This window comes from Crocodylus porosus, unplaced genomic scaffold (assembly GCF_001723895.1).
Source record: "Crocodylus porosus isolate Cpor-Errol unplaced genomic scaffold, CroPor_comp1, whole genome shotgun sequence".
Classification (NCBI taxonomy): Eukaryota; Metazoa; Chordata; order Crocodylia; family Crocodylidae; genus Crocodylus; species Crocodylus porosus.
The window spans coordinates 74696662-74714834 of NW_017728947.1; the positions used below are offsets into that span (position 1 = coordinate 74696662).

An 18173-nucleotide genomic window follows, 5' to 3' on the forward strand; every position below is an offset into this window, starting at 1 on the left:
TTGCTCCGTATTTGGGGGTGCTGAGCCCCATTAGCCCCAGCCTTCCCCCGCCTATGATCTGCATTTGCTTTTTGCCTTAAGTCTATTCCTAACAAGCCTTTTCCTGTACTTGAAATAATGCACTAAACTCATAGAAACCAGTGCCCAAATTAAAAACTTGTGACCAGGACCTGTGTCCTTATGACATTAACTTGTTCTACTTTTTTAACCCGAAAGGAATCTAAATGGGAAAGATCTGTTTTGGTTTCTCTCACTGTTGAAAGTAAGATTATTTTTTTTACTTCTTGAACACTTCCAATGATGGAGATACCACAACTTCCCTAGCCTGTGTTTTGCACTGACTTTCTGTTCTAATAGTGAAGAAGTTTTTCCTGATATCCAGGTGTTCTCCCACATCTTTATGGAAGACCTTCAGAAATCTGAATACTCCTATCATGTTCTTCTTAAGCACTTTTTCTATAAGCTGAACATACCTATTTCCTTCAACTTCTCATATAGCTTGCCTCCCAAGCCCTTTATCATTCTTGTTGCCCACCTCTGGACCTTCTCCAACTTCTCCGTGTCCTTTTTCAAACTGTGGAGCCCAAAACTTGACACAGTACTCCAGATGAGGCCTAACCAGTACCGAGTAAAGACACGATCACACCTCATGTTTCATAGTTTCTGGGGTCATAGTTTCTAGGGTCAGAAGGGACCTGAGTAGATCATCTAGTCCAACCCCCTGCCAAGGCAGGAAAGATTACTGGGGTCAAATGACCCCAACAAGGTGTTCATCTAGCCTCCTCTTAAAGACCCCCAGGGTAGGGGCCAGCACCACTTCTCTTGGAAGTTGGTTCCAGATCCTAGCCGCCCTGACAGTGAAGTAGTGCCTCCTGATATCTAGCCTAAATCTACCCTCTGCCAGCTTGTGACCGTTATTCCTGGTCACTCCTGGCAGTGCTCAGGGGAACAGGGACTTCCCCAATGCCTGCTGATCCCCCCTGACTAGTTTGTAACAGGCCACTAGATCCCCCCTCAGGCTTCTCTTCTGGAGGCTGAACAGGCTCAGGTCCCGTAGCCTCTCCTCATAGGGCCTGCCCTGTTGTCCCCTGATCATGCAAGTGGCCTCCTTTGGACCCCCCATGTTTTTCAAAACCCTCCTGAATTGCGGCGCCCAGAGCTGGACGCAGTACTCCAGCTGCGGCCTGACCAGTGCCGCATAGAGGGGGAGGATCACCTCCCTGGACCTGCTCGAGCTGCATCAGTGGATGCATGACAAGGTGCGATTAGCCTTCCTGACCATGTTCTTACATTAGTGGCCCATGTTCATCTTGGAGTCAATAATGACTCCAAGATCCTTTTCTGCCTCTGTGCTGACGGGAAGGGAGTTAACCAGCAGTATACCTACAAGCTGGGGCTTCCTCCCCAAGTGCAATACCTTTCACTTGTCAGTATTGAAACCCATCCTGTTCTCATCCATCCACCCCTGTAACCTGTCCAGATCTAATTGCAGCCTGTCCCTCTCCTTTAGTATGTCCACTTCTCCCAACATCTTAGTGTCATCTGTGAATTTGAACACGGTGCTTTTCACCCCCTCATCCAAGTCGTTGATGAAGATGTTGAACAGTGTGGGCCCAAGGGCCAAGCCCTGGGGAACCCCACTGCCCGCATCCCTTGAGGTTGAAAATAACCTGTCTACCACCACTCTCTGGATGTGGCCCTCCAGCCAATTAGCAACCTGTATGACCGTGTAGGCTTTGACACCACAGTCACCTAATTTTTTAATGAGAATGGGGTGAGAGACTGTGTCGAAGGCCTTCCTACATCCACCGTGACACCTGCGTCTAAGGATTTTGTGACCTGGTCATAGAAGGCCACCAGGTTAGTCTGACAGGACCTGCCTCTAATGAACCCATGTTGGTTGCCCCAAAACATAATCTCCCCTGCTGGTCCCTTAAAGCAGTGGTGCTTAACTTTTGTGTTGGATGGGCTAGAAGGGTGGTAGCCAGTCCTTCTGTGGGCTGGAGGTCCTGATCTGACCTGGTGGGGGCGGGGCAGGGGGAGCATGGCCTGGCCCCAGCCTGGACCTGCAGGGATGGTGGAGGGGGTGTGGCCCTGCTCCAAACTGGTCCCAGGGTTTGGGATTATTGATTGCAACTGCTCTTATCATGTTCTAGCAAATTGCCCATCAAGAGTACCTGGGGGGGGGATGGGGACAGAGGCCTGCATTTGCCCCTCCCCCCCGCCTCAGGTTGGGGCTGCAGGTGCTCCCCACCTCAGCCGTGCCATTTGAGCTGGGGCTGTTCCCACCCCCACCGCTTTTGGGCCAGCTTTTCCCTGCCTCCTCCCCCTTCCCACCCCTCCTTCCTGCTTAGGGCTGGTGGCGGCAGTCACGGTAGTTGCAGTGGGGATCACAGTGGGGCTCAGCCACTGGTCACCGCCCTCCCCTTCTCACTTCTCTCCCTCTACTTTCCACTCCCCTCCCTTCTTCCCCTCTTCCCTGCTGCCTCCCTCTCCCTGCTGAACTGCTGGGGGGGTGTTGCAGCCCCTGGCTCCAAGGAGTGTGGGAGTGGGAGGCCAGGCCAGCACTCCAGGCCTCACTCTCTGGCTCTGACCCCAATTACCGCTGTTATGGCAGTGGTCTGCCGTGTGGGGTGGGGCAAGGCCAGTGCTGCACAGCCAGTACCCCATGCTCCCGCCATCTCCAAGGAGCAGGAGGTGGGGCCAAGCCCAGTGCCACTGGCTTCACCCCCCCACTCCATCCCCCTGTGATTGCTTTGCTACCCATCATCCCCCCTGCCTCCAAGGAGCAGGGTGGGGGGTTAAGGCCTCCTGCTGTGGCCCCTCAGTCCCCACTGTCATGGCGGCGCTCCGCCATGTGTCTCTATCTGTCCACAGCGCTCTGATTGGCTGCTGAGGCAACCAATCAAAGTGCAAGTAAAGCATTACAGACAGACAGACTAAGGCTTTTATAATATTAGAATTCTTTGTTTTGTGCGCTTGAATTTGTCTTTGGCAAACTTTGTATATTTTCATGACAGTTCCCCTATTTAACTGCCATCTCTATTCTTATTTTAGTAGAACTGGCTTTTCTCTATGGTCTGTTGATCAGTACAGAGTAGTTATTGCACTCTGTGAACCCAATACCCTTTAAGTTGTCATTTACTTACTGTAAAGCCTTCAACTGGATTTTTTGATGGCTTCTGGGACGAGTAATTTTTTTTGTTCTTAAGTAATTTGTAAATAATTTCTTGCAACATACAGGTGTGGTTTAAATAACAAATATATTTCAGTGATGCTTGTTTTAATAAATTATGTGATAAAGTATATGGATTTTTTTGCAGTTTTGAAAATGAGATGCTTTGTATAATGTAACCTTCAGAAGTATAAAACTCATCTGTTCTTTTCATTAAAAAATCAAGTCTTTTTAGCATTAAGGGGTTGGTTACATACATCATGTACAACTTCCATTACAAAAAAGTCCCTTATAATGCATACCTAAAATGACACTCTGATGTGGAAAAATCCTTTAAATTAAGCGGTTGATCAGTTGTTGCATTCATTTTAATCGATAAAGAATTTCAGATATGTATGTATATATAAAAAGGTATGATATGATATAGATAGTACATTTCCTGATCATTGCTGGTTTGGGCTGAAAAAAATAAGTACTTTCTCATTAGAAAAGAGTATAGAAAATATGTATAATTTCTCAGGAAGCTTTGGTCGCCTGATTCGATTTGATGGAGGTTCAGCCCTATTTTGGCAGCAAATCTTCAAATCCCAATCAATTTGGGAGACCCATTAAAAGGTCTGAATCGAATCCAAAGCCTCTGAATAAGTTTGGAAAAGATTCAGAGGGATTTGGAGATTTGGATCTGCTGGGGAGAGGCAGGCACAGCTGGGTGGCTTCAGGTTCTCCCACATCTGCTCTGGCTGTGCCTGCCTCTCCCGGGGTGGGGGGAGCCATGGGAGAAGCCCCCATGGCTGCCCTGCCCAGCCTCAGCCTCCTAGCACTTTAAACAAAAACAAAAACCAAAAACCAAAAAAAAGCCCTGGACTCACTGGATGTAGCAGGAGCTGTGGGGGCTTTGGGGCCTTCTGGCAGAGCCCTGCCCCTCCCAGCCCCTGCTCCCTGATTGTTTTGCCCCTGACATTTCCCACCCCCCTTTGCTCAACCCCAACAGTCTAGGAATAAAATAAAATGTACTCACCAGGAGTAGCAGTGGCTGTGAGGGCTCTGGAGCCATGTGGCAGAGCCCCCTGCACAGCCCCACCCCCAATGGCACCCAGCTGTCCCCAGCATCCCAGCAATTTAAAAAAACCCAAACCCCACACTCACCAGCTGCAGCAGCAGAGAACAGGGACTCTGAGGGCTTGTGGCAGAGGGACCCCCTCCTCCCCCCCACGTGTGCAGTGCAGGGCAGTCACCTGTAGCCCAGCAGCACTCAGCCCCAGCTCCCAGGCAGTGCACGGTGCCCTGCCAAGCTGCGCTGCACCTGTACCATGGGGCAACTGCTGCACGAGTGCCAGGCAGTGGGAGGCAATCCCTACTGCCCTGTGTTGCATAGGGGGGCTCTGCGACAAGCCCTCCGAGGCCCTGATCCCTGCTGCTGCAGCCAGTGAGTGTGAGGCTTTTTTTTTTTTTCCAGTTGCTGGGGGGGTGGGCATTGGGGAGCGAGAGTTGTGCAGAATGGCTCTGCCATGTGGCCCCAGAGTCCCCACAGCCGCTGCTACTGCTGATGAGTGCAGGTTTTTTTACTTTTTAAAAATTTTTTTTAAGTGCCAGGAGGCTGGGGCTGGGCAGCCATGGGGGCTTCTCCTGCAGCTTCCCCACATCTGGGGAAAGGCAGGCACAGCCAGAGGAGCAGCCACCTGGCTGTGCCTGCCTTTTCCTAGCAGATCCTAATCTCCAAATCAGCCGCCAAATCTCCAATTCTGATTCAGCGGATTTGAATGGAGACACTGATTTGAATTACTGTCTTCCAAATCCAAATTGAATACTTCCCTATTCACACAGGCCTAATAATTTCCTCTTTATTGCCTCATGGAAACTGAAGAATGGCTGCTCCTGAAATAAACTTTATATTGTCCTCTTGCCTAGATGTCAGTTCCAAGCTTCTCAGAGTTGCACATTCTTTCAAGCATAGGTTGCCTGTGAGTACATAGTATCTGTAGGCTTGTTAATAGTTAGACTGAAAAAAATATTTTTGAGTGCTAGTCTTGATTTTTTCATTTAATATTATATTGTCATACTGATCTAACATACTTCTCTTTTTAGCTTTTACAAGAAGCTGAAGGGTGGGGTGAACGATTTAGTGAACTAAATGAACAAACAAAAATGTTTGAATCCTCAAAAGCAGATATGGAGGAAGCTTTGAAAAATAAGGAGAGTCAAGTCAAGGTAGGGTAATATATTAAACACTGATTTGAGTTATATAGCTTGATTTTAATTGTTAGGACTTGGATAGGTTTTTAGGCTTTCTCAGAACTTGTTTCTTGCAATAACTTTCCTTTAGTCTTATTTTTCTGTCTTTCTCAGCATATGGTTTTGTATGCTGATGTTTGCTTTTCTTATAATAAATCCTTTCTGTTACCTCTTTACTTGTTGTCAATGGTGCTTCAGATTCCAGAGAATCTGACCATACAAGCTTGCTCAGTCTACAGAATGAGGGATCAGTCTTGTCTGAGCTCATGGCCATGGACAAGCCCTACTTCCCTGTGATATTGTGAAGTACCTGTAGAGGCTTCTCTGGGGTTTACCTTTTGGCAGGTCCTTTAATGGGAAAGTTGTGGGACATGTAGAATCCTAGCTAAGGAATTACATTGATAAATTAATGTGAAATGAACAGGGTAGAGATAAAATTTGGCTACTGTCCCAATCACATTGTCAGAGTCTTACTGTTAGTATATATTTTACTGTTTTGGTTTCGTGTTGTTTTTATATCACATGTAGTCACTGACAGAATGCTTATTGAAGATGAAAGACTGGAGCTCAGCAATAAGGGAAGATGATGCCACTGAAGATAGTCACTGGGATACTGACACAAAGGGGGAAACAGAAAATGGAGAGCATCTAGGTACAATAAAAAGAGCTTTCTATTTCAAAATGAATTTTTATTAGGTGAATTATGACAGCGAATCCCAGTAAAGCTTGTAGATAGATTAACTTCTTAAATGGTGAAGCAGAATTTCCTGACCCCACTTGCTAATGCATTTTAAATGTGTGCTCCAACTGCATTCAGCATTACTGCTGATCTGATCTGTGGTCATCTTGGAAAAAACTAAGCGTCTATGATAGCATGGTTGGGAAGAAAGGAAGTGTTTTATATTAAAAACAAAACAAAGAAAACCCAAACAAAAAGCATATTTTGGTAACTGAGAAGCCAACATTTATTCCTGTTGCAAACTCATTACAGTGACTCACAAATTGTACTGAAATTTCCCTCTTTTGAAACAGATGATCAACAAAAAACTGTAAAGAAGCTGATATATGCTGCTAAGGTATGTAGTAAGGTTATGATGTACTGATGATAAATACTAGAGGAAAGAACAAGGGGAATAAATGAGATATAAAGTAAACTTTTAAAAATTCATGTAATCACATCAGTGTATTTAATGTACATGAATCATTGTAACAATATAAGCAAGGTTTGTGATATCTCAGCATTTTTTAAAAGACTAATCATTTTCTAAACTTGAGAAGTTCAGTTTGATATTTTTTAAATTTATGTAACATGCGCATTTGCTCTTAGAATCAGAAAATTAGGGTTGGAAGGGACCTCAGGAGGTCATCTAGTTGAACTCAAAGCAGGACCACTCCCAACTAGATCATCTTAGCTAAAGATTTGTCTAGCCGGTTCTTAAAAACCTCCAAGGACGGAGAGTCCACAACTTCTCAGAGTACCTTGTTCCGGTGTTTTGCTACCCTCCTAATGAGGGAGGTTTTTTCTGATATCTAACCTAAACTTCCCATGATGCAACGTGAGACCACTGCTCCTTGTTCTTTTATCTGAAAACAGTCTAGCTCCATCCTCTTCGGTACCTCCCCTTCAAGTAGTTGAAGGCTGTTATTAAATCCCCCTTCAGTCTTCTCTTCTCCAAACTAAACAAGCTCAGTTCCCTCAGACTGTCCTCATAAGTTTTGTGCCCCGGCCCTCTAATCTTTTTTCTGCTGGACTCTCTAATTTCTCCACATTCTTTCTGTAATGGGGGGCTCAAAACTGGACACAGTACTCCAGAAGTGGCCTCACCAGCACTGAGTAGAAGAGAATAATCGCTTCCCTTGATCTGCTGGCAGTGCTGCTGCTCATGCAGCCCAGTCTGCCATTAGCCACTTTCGCAACAAGGGCACACTGGCTTGTATTCAGCTTATTATCCGCTATAACCTCCATGTCCTTTTCTGCAGAGCTGGTGCTTATCCAGTTGGTCCCCAGCCTATGCTGGTGCATGGGATAGTTCTGTTCTACATGCAGGACTTTGCACTTGTCCTTATTGAGCCACATAAGATTTCTTTTGGTTTAATAGTCCAATTTATCGAGCTGTCTCTGAATCCAGGCCCTACCCTCCAGTCCATCTACCACTCCCCCTAGGTTGATGGTGTCTGCAAACTTGCTGAGGATGCACTCTGTTCCATCTTCCAGGTCACTGATGAAAATAATGAACTAAATTGACCCTAGAACCATCCTGAACCTGTCTGACATAAATAAAATGTTAGGCAACTACATATCCCAGCATTAGACATTTAATTTTACAGACATACACTGCTATGGTAAAGAGTATTTACTTGAGAAATGAAAACAACTACCAATAGTCTTTATCCTTCTACTATGGTCTCACAATCAGTTTGCTTTTCACTTTTTATATAGTTAAACGCTTGTTTAAAAACCCTGGAAACAGAAAGAAATCAAGTGTATTCAAAACTGGATGATGAAAATAAAGCCAAAGAAGAGCTTGCAGGTAATCAATTTTTCATGTTTGTATGTTGATTTTTTTTTTTAAAGTAATTTGTATTTTTTAAAATAAAAGAAGCTGTTATGTTGATCAGTGTTATTTAAGTCAGTTTTTATGAGAAAAAAATAAGTTGTCACTAAAAGAATTACTCTGTTAGAAATCCATTTAATTTGTGTTGAAGTTCCTTAACCCTTTTAAAATTTGGTCTTAAAAAGCAAAGCAACTAAAACAGCAAGAAATTATTTCATTTATGGAAATGTAACAGTTGTTGCTCAAAATGTATGCTCTTCATCTCTTCGAATTTAGCAGTTGTATTTTAAGAAATGTAAAGTTTTGTAAAAGTTAAAGCCTTGAAAAGGAAACCTTAATTTGACTTTTGAAACGTTCTTAATAAGCATGTGGCTTCATTCATGTAGTTATATTGAGCTGAATATAACTTTCTTCTTAAAAAATAACTTGCCTCTGAAAGTACAGATTCCTCTTTTCCTTTATACAAAGTCTGACCATTCATTTTAAAGAAAATATTTTAAAATAAATGCAGCCTTAGATACAAAATATTGGTAACTAGATGTCTGTTGCCCAAATAATACTGTCAGAAGGGAGACCCTATTTAAATGTTGTGCAGTGGGCAGTTATTTAGATTACTAGTGAATTGCCCATAAAAAATGGCAGGGGGAGGGGCAAGAGCGTTAGGGACAGACAGATGGACTAAGCCAGATAAATATATATGATTTAACCAGCTTCTTACTTCACTGAAGTTTCCTGAATTTACTGAAAAGAAGCATTGTTTGAGGCTCTGAAAGAATAGGATGACAATGCTAATCTAAACCGTTATCTCAGGCAGTCTACTCTGAAGAAATCACTCTTGTCAGTTTTAAAATTGGTTACATTTACAACCAAAAATGGTAGTATAGAATTTGATTTTTAACAATTTAAAACTAAATTTTAAAACTTAGATTATGGATCACAAAATTGCGTCCTCTAAAGGAATATAGCTTTTTCAGCCATCCTTCTTTTTTTTTTTATATGAAAGGTGAAATGGATAAATGGTCAAACCAAATCAAGACCAAAGCAAGTTTCTAGCAAATCTAGGGGTAGAATTGAGAACTTCTGACTCCTATCTTATAAGCCACTTCAGTCAGTCTCTGGGCATTTATCAGATTGGGGCTTTGTACATATTGTGTATCATAAGCAATAATTTTCCTACCCAGTTTCCCAAATCTAGGTCTGAGTTTATTAAAATTGCAAGTCAAGGACTTTTAATGCTTAATTGCTTCCTGAAATGCTTTCATTGTTTCAATTTAGTAAAATGCTCATCATTCACTGTATACTTGGCTGTCTCTAACTTTGACAGAACGCATTGAAAATCTCCTAAGTGAACAAGTTTCCTTGCAGTCTGAAAATGCACAATTTGAAAGTGAAGTACAGAAGCTTCAGCAAAAACTTAAAGTAATGACAGAGTTATATCAAGAAAATGAAATGAAACTTCACAGGTATAGGCACCACTATGTTTTTACATTAACTTGTTAATGAAAAATTAAGGAAAATTTGGGAAATTCCTGAGGTGTATTTGGTAGCTGTGTTGGTCTGAGACAAAAAAACATACAGAAAACTAGAATTCTTGGTTCCAAAATGATCATTTGGAACCAAGAGTCCTAGTTTTTTGTATGGGAAATTACTGAGTCTTTTTCAGGGCCAGACCTGTCAATGAGTATTGTGGTATCTTATACTGAAAGATAATTATTACATAGCTTACATTAGCCACCAAGTCATAAGGAATCCAGATAAAAATTATAGTAGAAATATAAAAATGGAGAATTTACTAGGAAGCTGGTATATAGCTGAACAAGTTACTTGGATAGTTTAAGTCTAGGAGTTTAAAATAGATTGGGAAGAGCAATGATATTAGTCTTACAATTGCTCTGGGTAAAAGGAAACTCTACTTTAAGATGTTTTCATGGTATACCTTTTTTGTATATTTATTACCCAAATAATTTTTTACTAACTTTTTCAAAGGAACTTTTCATGTGCAGAAGTGTCTGTGATCTACTACTTATAGTTTGTTTCAGCCTGTTAAAGTGCTGACCTTTGTTTATCATCAGCAGTGGTATCCAGCCTTTTTGACTATGGGGCCAGATCATGAACTTTTTATCACCCAGTGGGCCAGCAGGAGTGGGTGCTTGCACAGCCTGTCCAGCCCGGCCATGGCCTGGGGGTGCAGGGGTCAAGGGGTGCCACCTGACTCCACCGTGTCCTCCCTGCCACCTGGGTGGCCTCAAGGATGCTTCCATACCTGTGCGCCTGCGCTCAGCAGCCAGGGGGACATGTGGGGACTCTACAGGGGGGTGCAGGGTGTGTAGGGACACCCCCCTGCTCCTTCTCCCCTGGGGCAGCCTGAGCCCAAGTGGCAGGGGTCCCTCCCTCCCCAGGGCCTGCAGCTCACTATCTCCAGTGCGATGTCTGTGGGTGCGGGGGATGTGGGGAGGCAGGAGCAGCACTGGCTTCCCACCTCGACAGCCACAGCAGCAGTGGCAGCAGCATCTCTCTAAGCTGGTATCCGCACCCCCTGCGCCTGTCTGCTGCACCGCGAACTGCTCCAACCCATATGGCCGGTGGGGACTGGTGCAGGGTGGGGCTGGCATGCAAATGAGGAAGGGAGGGGCGGGACTAGGAATGGAAACCCTGCAATGTGGGAGAGGGGAGGAGCTGGCATGCAAATGAGGAAGGGAGGGGTGGGGCAAGGAAGGGACACCATGAAATGAGGGGGAAGGGAAGGAGCTGCACCGCGTCGGCAACGTCAAGCTGACGTGGTGTGTATGGGAACCTTGTCCCTTCCGCAGCCCTTCAGCAGCCATTAGGAATCTGCTGAGGGGCTGGGGGAGGGGCAAGGGGTAAGAACAAAAGTAAACTGTGTTTACTTTCGTTTCCCATCGCAGCACTGTGGGCCCTAGAAAATAGCTTGGCAGGCCGCATGGTGGCTCACGGGCCATATGTTGGACAAGCCTGATCTACAGTATTGAAAATAAATCCAGGCATGCAAAAAACCAGCATATGCAGTGGTAGAATAAAATTTTAGAAGTTTGTGATATGTGGATAAGCTGGGCTTCAGATAAGGGAAGAGGGAGAGGTAATGCATGTAAATATGTTTTAAAAATTGGTCAATTAGGCTTCTAAGCCATGTGAGTGCTTTTGAAACCTTTCCAGAAACTGGTTGTGTTTTAATTCTATCAGTTGATAGAATAGTCATAGAAAAATGTCTTTACAGGTGTTCTAATCCTATATTGACGTTTCTCAGAGAGAAAAAAATATCAAGCAACTAGGAAAAAACACACATTATATAGCAAAAGATGTCAAAGTATAAATAGCCACTAATTTAAATATAAATACCTTGGTATTTTGAACCAGTTATCCACTGACACTCTATTCCACAGTCTATGCTACATAAATGAATGTGTTTTGCACTAGACTTTGAAATAAAAAAAAAATAGTAAACAAAAAGGCACCCTTCAGTCCGTGGTCTCTTAAGTAGAGCCTAGAATCAGATGAAACTTTGGTCAGGTATGCAACAACAATATGTAAATAGTTATTTTCCTTCTACTTTGTGGACAGTTGACTGTGCTTTTAACAGTGAACTTTGTCCTTTCTAGCAGAGACCTTGGAAGCCCCAATATGTTAGATGGGAGGCAGAAAAACAGATACAGAGGGAAGTGATGCACCCAGTATGTACTCCCACTTGGGAGAAACAGGACTGAGGAAAAACCTAGGGCATCATTAGCATGTCCACCATTAAGCAGTCAAGTGACCGGGAACGTTTGTGTAGGAGAATAACCAGCGGTACCTGTTATAACCTACATGCTGAATTAGTACTGTGAATGCTCTGCAGAGTTGCAGTATGTTGTCTGGTGGGCTGAAATGTAGATTTTGTCTTTCTCCAATGCTTCAGTAGTTCCCATCATGGACCCTCAAAGGATCTTGGTGGGGATAGTAAGAGAGTGAGTTTGTCTAAGGCTTTCTTATCTTTAATAATGTCCAGAAATCCCCCAACCTGTGATCCTTTGTAGAAGCAGTATGTTAACACAGAAAGGACTAGAAATTACCACTATAAATTTGCTTAGCTTACTTGCTGTTCAGAATATTCTCCTGCTTTTGAAAAGGGTCTTCCTTGTTCTTGTTCTTTTGGACCTTACTGTTTTCCAAGTTTTTCATGAAGAATGGCTAATATAAGTGTAAACAAGTAAGAACTAGTCACACTACCGTTTTTTCTAAGGAAGCTATTTCTATTACTATGAAAAATGTCACAGGTCGCAGTGTTTCTCATTTTTATTTAAGGTTGTTTTTGAGAAAATAATTGGAGAGTTATAGCTTGTTTACCTAACCAAACCATATTGTATGGGCTTTTTTTTAAAGGAGATTAACAGTAGAGGAGAGAGAGCGCTTACAGAAAGAAGAGAAGCTCTCTAAAGTAGATGAAAAAATTAATCATGCTGCTGAAGAACTAAACAGCTACAGGTATTTACAGATTTCCTTTGCTGTAATGTTTACAAAATACCACAGAGTTAGTAAATATTCCAGTTACAGTACCCTGAAAATGAATATATTCCTTCAAAACCTTTGTATAATTATATACTACCTTTATATAAACAGATTCTTCCCATCAGTATGTGATATCATAAGTCTGTTGGCAAGTTTTCGTGTAACAGGCTGATGTCAATGAGTTATGTGCGTATTTGACAGGGGTCTTTCATGTATCATACTATATACACTATTAGTAAAGTACTAAATATATGAATGAATAACATTGGAAAATGAACAGATATATTCAACTTTTCCATTACAGTTTAGTATTTTAAATATTCTGTTCTAGGTGTCCGTCTCTGGATGGTTTGCCATTTCACCTAAATGTTATAACTTGGTACAAAGAGTGCCAGGTGATCCGTGTCACACTATTTTGGTGTGCAAAATGAGGTGATGGGTGTGTTTGCTAGCTCTGCTCGTATGGTACCTGAAATGTGTAGTGATTCCTTAAACTTCATATATGCATATATGAATTTAATGGGAGCTTTGAGCACAACTTCATGATTGATTCTTCAGGAGGTTTTGCTGATCAGTTTGATTAACCTGGTTGCTGGACTTCTGACAGTGCTGTTTGCCTGCTTATGAAACAAACAAGTGAAAGTTCAGTTTATTCAGAATACCAGCAGCTATTCATTTCATTTTAGGACAAGTGTCAACCTCCAAGTGAAGTGGTGCTGGCTCCTACCGTGGGGATCCTTAAGAGGAGGCTAGACAAACACCATGGCAGGGAGTCGTTGGCCATGGCAGGGGGGTCAGACTTGATGATCTGCTTAGGTCCTTTCCGACCCTACCATCTGTGAAACTGTAGGGCTGACTTAAAACTTCTAAGACATTACTGGAAACAGTAGAACACTGAATAAATTGTATGCGTGTTGGGCCCACTCCATGGGTCTAGTTGATGCGTGCGTCACACTTGGTCTGTAGAGTATGTATGGGGGAGGGTGGGAGAAGCAGAAAAAAGTGTGCACTGGTTCTTATATTTTTCTGATTCTGGAATACATATTGGCCCCTGGAGCATTTTGCAACAACTGCCTCAAGTGACAGTTTTGGCAGTTAACAGTAGGAGTGCACAATTCTCCAGTCACAGCAGCTAACATGTTTAAACAAATGCAAGACAACTTTGCATTTAAGAACACCCCCTCCCCAGTAATTAGATTATGTACATGGGAAATTTATAAAGTTGTTATGATTTTCCATGGTTAGACTCTAATTAGTAGGAAGGTCATCTTAAATTTGTCCTTTCCACAGCTGTGGCGGGTAAAGCAGTGGTGGGGGATGAGGGGTCATCCTCCTTTCCCCATGTCCACCTGTCCCTGCCCCTCTGTTCCCCACCCCCTGCTCCCTTCTGCAGGTGGCTCCCTCTTGAACCCTATGCCTGTACCACTGCTCCTTGCCTCCCCACCTCCTGTTCCCCCCTGCAGCATGCCTCTTCCTTACCTTGTGCTGCAGTAGCTCTGCTCTGGCTCCAGCAGAACCATGGCCAGCCAAGCCTAGCCAGGGAGAAGCACCAGCAGTCTGATGGGGGCTGGAAAGACTGGAGTTGGAGCAGAAGATAAGGGGAGAGGGGGCAGCTGGGAGAAGGGGAACAGAGTGTGGGAGTGGCAGGCACAGGCATAAGCTGGGGAGAACATGTGGGGAGGCAGGCTGCTGGTTCCTTTCTTCCTCCCTACCCCCAGCTACAGGCTCCCTACCCCACCAAACAAGCTTCAGTCTGGGACTCGGGACCAAAGCCGGAGCTGAACAGTTGGCTGCCTGCCCTGGGGTGGTACTTGAATCCAGGGCAAGGTGTCTTTTTTTGCCATGCTGACTGGGGAATAAAATCTTGTCTTGGATTTCAGTAAATACAGTATTATATTAGAATTGGTGAAGGACTGGCTGTTCTGACTGTACACCACTGAAGGTCTTCATCTGTGCTAGAGGGTCTTAGCAGGCCTCATAAAAACCAACTGTTCTAAGTCACTTTTGCATTCAACTGTGTCTTGTCCATTTAGACCTTGCTCTTAGATGACAAAATGATTTTGTTGCATAAACTCTTAAGCAGTTTCACTGTTAACAAAAGTATTTGCAATTGTTTTTATTCTTATGTTTATTACAGTGTTCTAAATCTTCTTATTTTCATGACAGACAACGAGCAAAAGATCTTGAAGAAGAGCTAGAAAAAACAATTCGCTCTTACCAGAGTCAGGTACATTTTTGTGGTGGGGGGGTGGTATTATCTGGCATTGTGTTTTGGTTTTTACTTTAGTAATATCATCAGCTATAGTCTGATATAATTCCAGTTAGTTGACAAAGATTAACAACTGGTTGGGATTATTTTTAATTAGTTTGTAACTTCTCAGTTGTACCTTTGAGACCATATTAACTTTTGTAAGAGTGTAAGATTCTGTATTAAGTATGCAGGAATAGGCTCCAAGGCCTTTGTGACTGTCCTAATCAATCTCTCTTTTTAATAGATTACTTCACATGAGAAGAAAGCTCATGATAATTGGGTAAGTTTACAAGTCTTGAAAAAATTCCACTGTTCCTCACACTTCTAACCAGCTTTCAAAGTAGTTTAACTCCATGGGTATTTTTATGACAATGAGTCACTCAAAAATAATGAGTCACTCAGAAACCTGCTAACAAAAACTCTTATTAGATAAAACACTATCATTAGTTCAGGTCTGGTTAAATTTACCAGCAACATACTGCGTGGTATATTTGCTTCTACAGCAAGTGATTATGCAGCAAGACATGATAATTAACAGATGTCCGCTGCTTTGTAAATAAATTTCTGGGTCTCTTCAATGCCATTTTCATGTATTATTAACTTGTACTATATCTTATACTTTATCTAACAGTAGAAGATACTATGTCCCTTTCTGATCATTTTGTTTCCTTGATTTCCACTCCCTTCCTTAATATTGCAAGGTTCTTTTTTTTATTTATCTTAAGATGGAAAATGAACATCTATTGAATAAATACTCCAGTGTTACAGAGGGTCTGCACATGATACAATCCTATTGAAGTTCGTAGGAATGCAGCTATGGTATTTTCAGTAGCTTTGGACTGTAATTTTTAAATGGTACCTTCTTGATCTTAGACTGTGAAGTGGCTTCAGAGCGAACATAGCTATACTTTATTTCAGTCTTTATAGGAAAATGTAAAGAAAATATATAATCTTTAACATAAGCCCCTAAGTCTTGAAGCCACGATCCAAGGTCTGCCTGAGTGTCGCAGCCCATAGGTTTAGTGTAGTTAAGGTACATTAGTTTCTGTAGTCAGCAGCATACAGGGAGTGATGTGGCTGTCATGCCCAACAGCTTCTGACTCCTTGGCCAGAATTGTCAGCTTAGTGTAAATGGGTACCTGTAGCCCAAGCCTTGAGTGGATTTTAACTCTGGAGCTCTAACCTCTCTGCTACTGAGTCTGTTTAGGAATCAGTCTACCAGAGGCTAAATTATGCTATGAGCTACTTGTATATGGATTCTGTTGAGGCCAGTAGTGCAAGCACATACCTGTAGGAAGAATTTGATCTTTTGTAAGATAAGCCAAATATTTTTCTATTTCAGAAAAGACCCAAAGCCTGGTATTTCATCGCCACTTCCTTTCACCCTTTTGGTTCATCCTGCCTGCTCCTTTGTTTTAGAACCTTTTTGGAAACATGGGTGAATTTTAAATTATTTTAATGGGGGTCTTTCATTAGAGTCCCAGCTCTTATCATTGAAAAGACAAGTATTACTCTGCGTATTATTTGCTCTTTTAAAATTAACTTGAGACCTGATTTTTAATTGAATGCCTTCACTATCATTTTAAGATTATATTTCACTTGTAACACCCGTTTAGATTTTATAAGGTCATTAGTACTGATAACACTACACATCTGCTTTCTTCAGTGGCACTGTTTTTTTCAAATGGCAAAATCTTATGTGGAGTGTGCCTTTTTAGAATGAGATTCTGAGAAGACTGCAGTCATGTGGTTTAATTATTGATTACAGTGATCATGGGAAGACACAGAAAAATGGCACCACTCTTGTGACACAATCCAAAAAGTCTAGTAGTGGAGCTGCTAATGACTTATAATAATGTATATGACACTTAATTTTAAGCTTGGTATCAAGTAAAATACCTAGGAGTTTTGGCCTAAATCAGAATGTCCGTGTGCATGTTAGCCAATGTTGCTGCATTTTAGAAAGGTAAGTTAGAAGTCTTACAGTGTTTTGATTGAGTAGTTCTAATGCATATGCACATTTTGCATTTTTCTTTTTTTTTAAAAGGTACTTTAAATGTGAGGTATTTAATAAGTAGGGGTTTTTTTCTTCCTCCAAAGCTGACAGCCCGGGCAGCAGAAAGACACCTCAATGACATAAGAAAAGAAAACGCACACAGCAGACAAAAGTAAGTACAGTAGTGTATGGATTCCAAACAAATACGTTGAACTATTTTTGTTCTTTATGAATGAACTGAAGGAAAGCATAAAAACAGTTGCAATCCATTTTCATATGGCGTGAGTATGTTTGAAAATGTGCAAGTTATTTTTTCAGATTGCGCATCACTTAATGTGTTGTGGCAGTTAGTTAATTTTCAGTCTAATATGCTTAACTGAGGACTCCAAAGATTTGTAAAGATGAACTTGCCCTGTCTAATATTTTGTGATGGAAACATTTTAGAGGGCAGGAACATGCTGAATTGTTGAGATCCTAGACTGAGCAGGAGAGATGTCTTATCCTTATTATGATGGAAATTGTGCTAGGAACTGCATGTTACACCATTGGTCACAAGCTCTTTCCAAACTGTTGTTACGTTTGTGGAAGATAGCGGAGTCCATCTTTGGTATGGGTACTGCCAGGGAGAATACTACACTATTACAGAAGAAGTGCACAAACCGAAACCTAGCTAGGGGTGTTCTACTTGATAGTGTAAAATATTAAAATCAAATAGATCTTTCAGAAAAGAAACAAAACCTTCACATCGGGAACTTATTAGTATGTATTATTAACCAGAAACATAGGTTACTAGATTATTACGTGACTTTAAAATTAAGTACTGTTGTTTTTTATAAGACACCTTTTGACATGGGTTACATGTGAAAATAATTGCAAGGAAAAATATTGTAAGGAATTATTATAGTCATAATTTGTACTATCTGTGACAATTATTCTTAATTGTAGTTGCCTAGTCTAGTATCTTTGATACCCACTAAGAAATGAAATTCCAGAAGATTTTTGTTTTACTAGCAGTGTTAGTGAAACTGATGCATTACCCAGAAACTTTTATACACTCTTTCAGCTATTTCTTTTTTGTTTTTTATTTGCAGGTTAACCGAAACAGAATTTAACGTGGAGCTTTTAGAGAAAGATCCTTTTGCTCTTGATGTTCCAGTTAGACCATTTGGAAGAGGTACAGTATTTTTTTTTTTAAATGCAGCATCAAGCCCAACTCTCTTTTTTTCTCCCCTAAAAAAATAGTGCATACATATTTATTGGAAGCTTAGTTGGCTATTTGTATATATAAATGGCACTTTAAAAAAAAAAAGAATCTATTGTGTATAAATTACTAAGTCATTTCAACATTTTTTTTCAAGGGTGTTTTGTCTAAAAGACATTTTAAATGTCTTTGAAAGTAGACTGAATATAACACACAATAGGTCCATTCTAAAACATACAACCACAAAACTCATTTTGCTT

At 41.8% G+C, this 18173-nt stretch overlaps 1 protein-coding gene across 5 annotated transcripts in view; it reads left to right on the forward strand.

Moving 5' to 3' along the window:
* Positions 1-18173, forward strand: part of MIA2 (melanoma inhibitory activity 2) — a 75690-nt gene that overhangs the window by 43650 nt on the left and 13867 nt on the right. For all 5 annotated transcript variants that reach the window (XM_019551670.1, XM_019551671.1, XM_019551674.1 and 2 more), the window contains 10 exons: positions 5261-5383; positions 5936-6059; positions 6440-6483; positions 7848-7938; positions 9287-9425; positions 12340-12441; positions 14632-14692; positions 14961-14996; positions 16817-16884; positions 17804-17886. In XM_019551670.1, coding sequence (XP_019407215.1) covers positions 5261-5383; positions 5936-6059; positions 6440-6483; positions 7848-7938; positions 9287-9425; positions 12340-12441; positions 14632-14692; positions 14961-14996; positions 16817-16884; positions 17804-17886 — 871 coding nt within the window. The remainder of the gene's footprint in view (positions 1-5260; positions 5384-5935; positions 6060-6439; positions 6484-7847; positions 7939-9286; positions 9426-12339; positions 12442-14631; positions 14693-14960; positions 14997-16816; positions 16885-17803; positions 17887-18173) is intronic.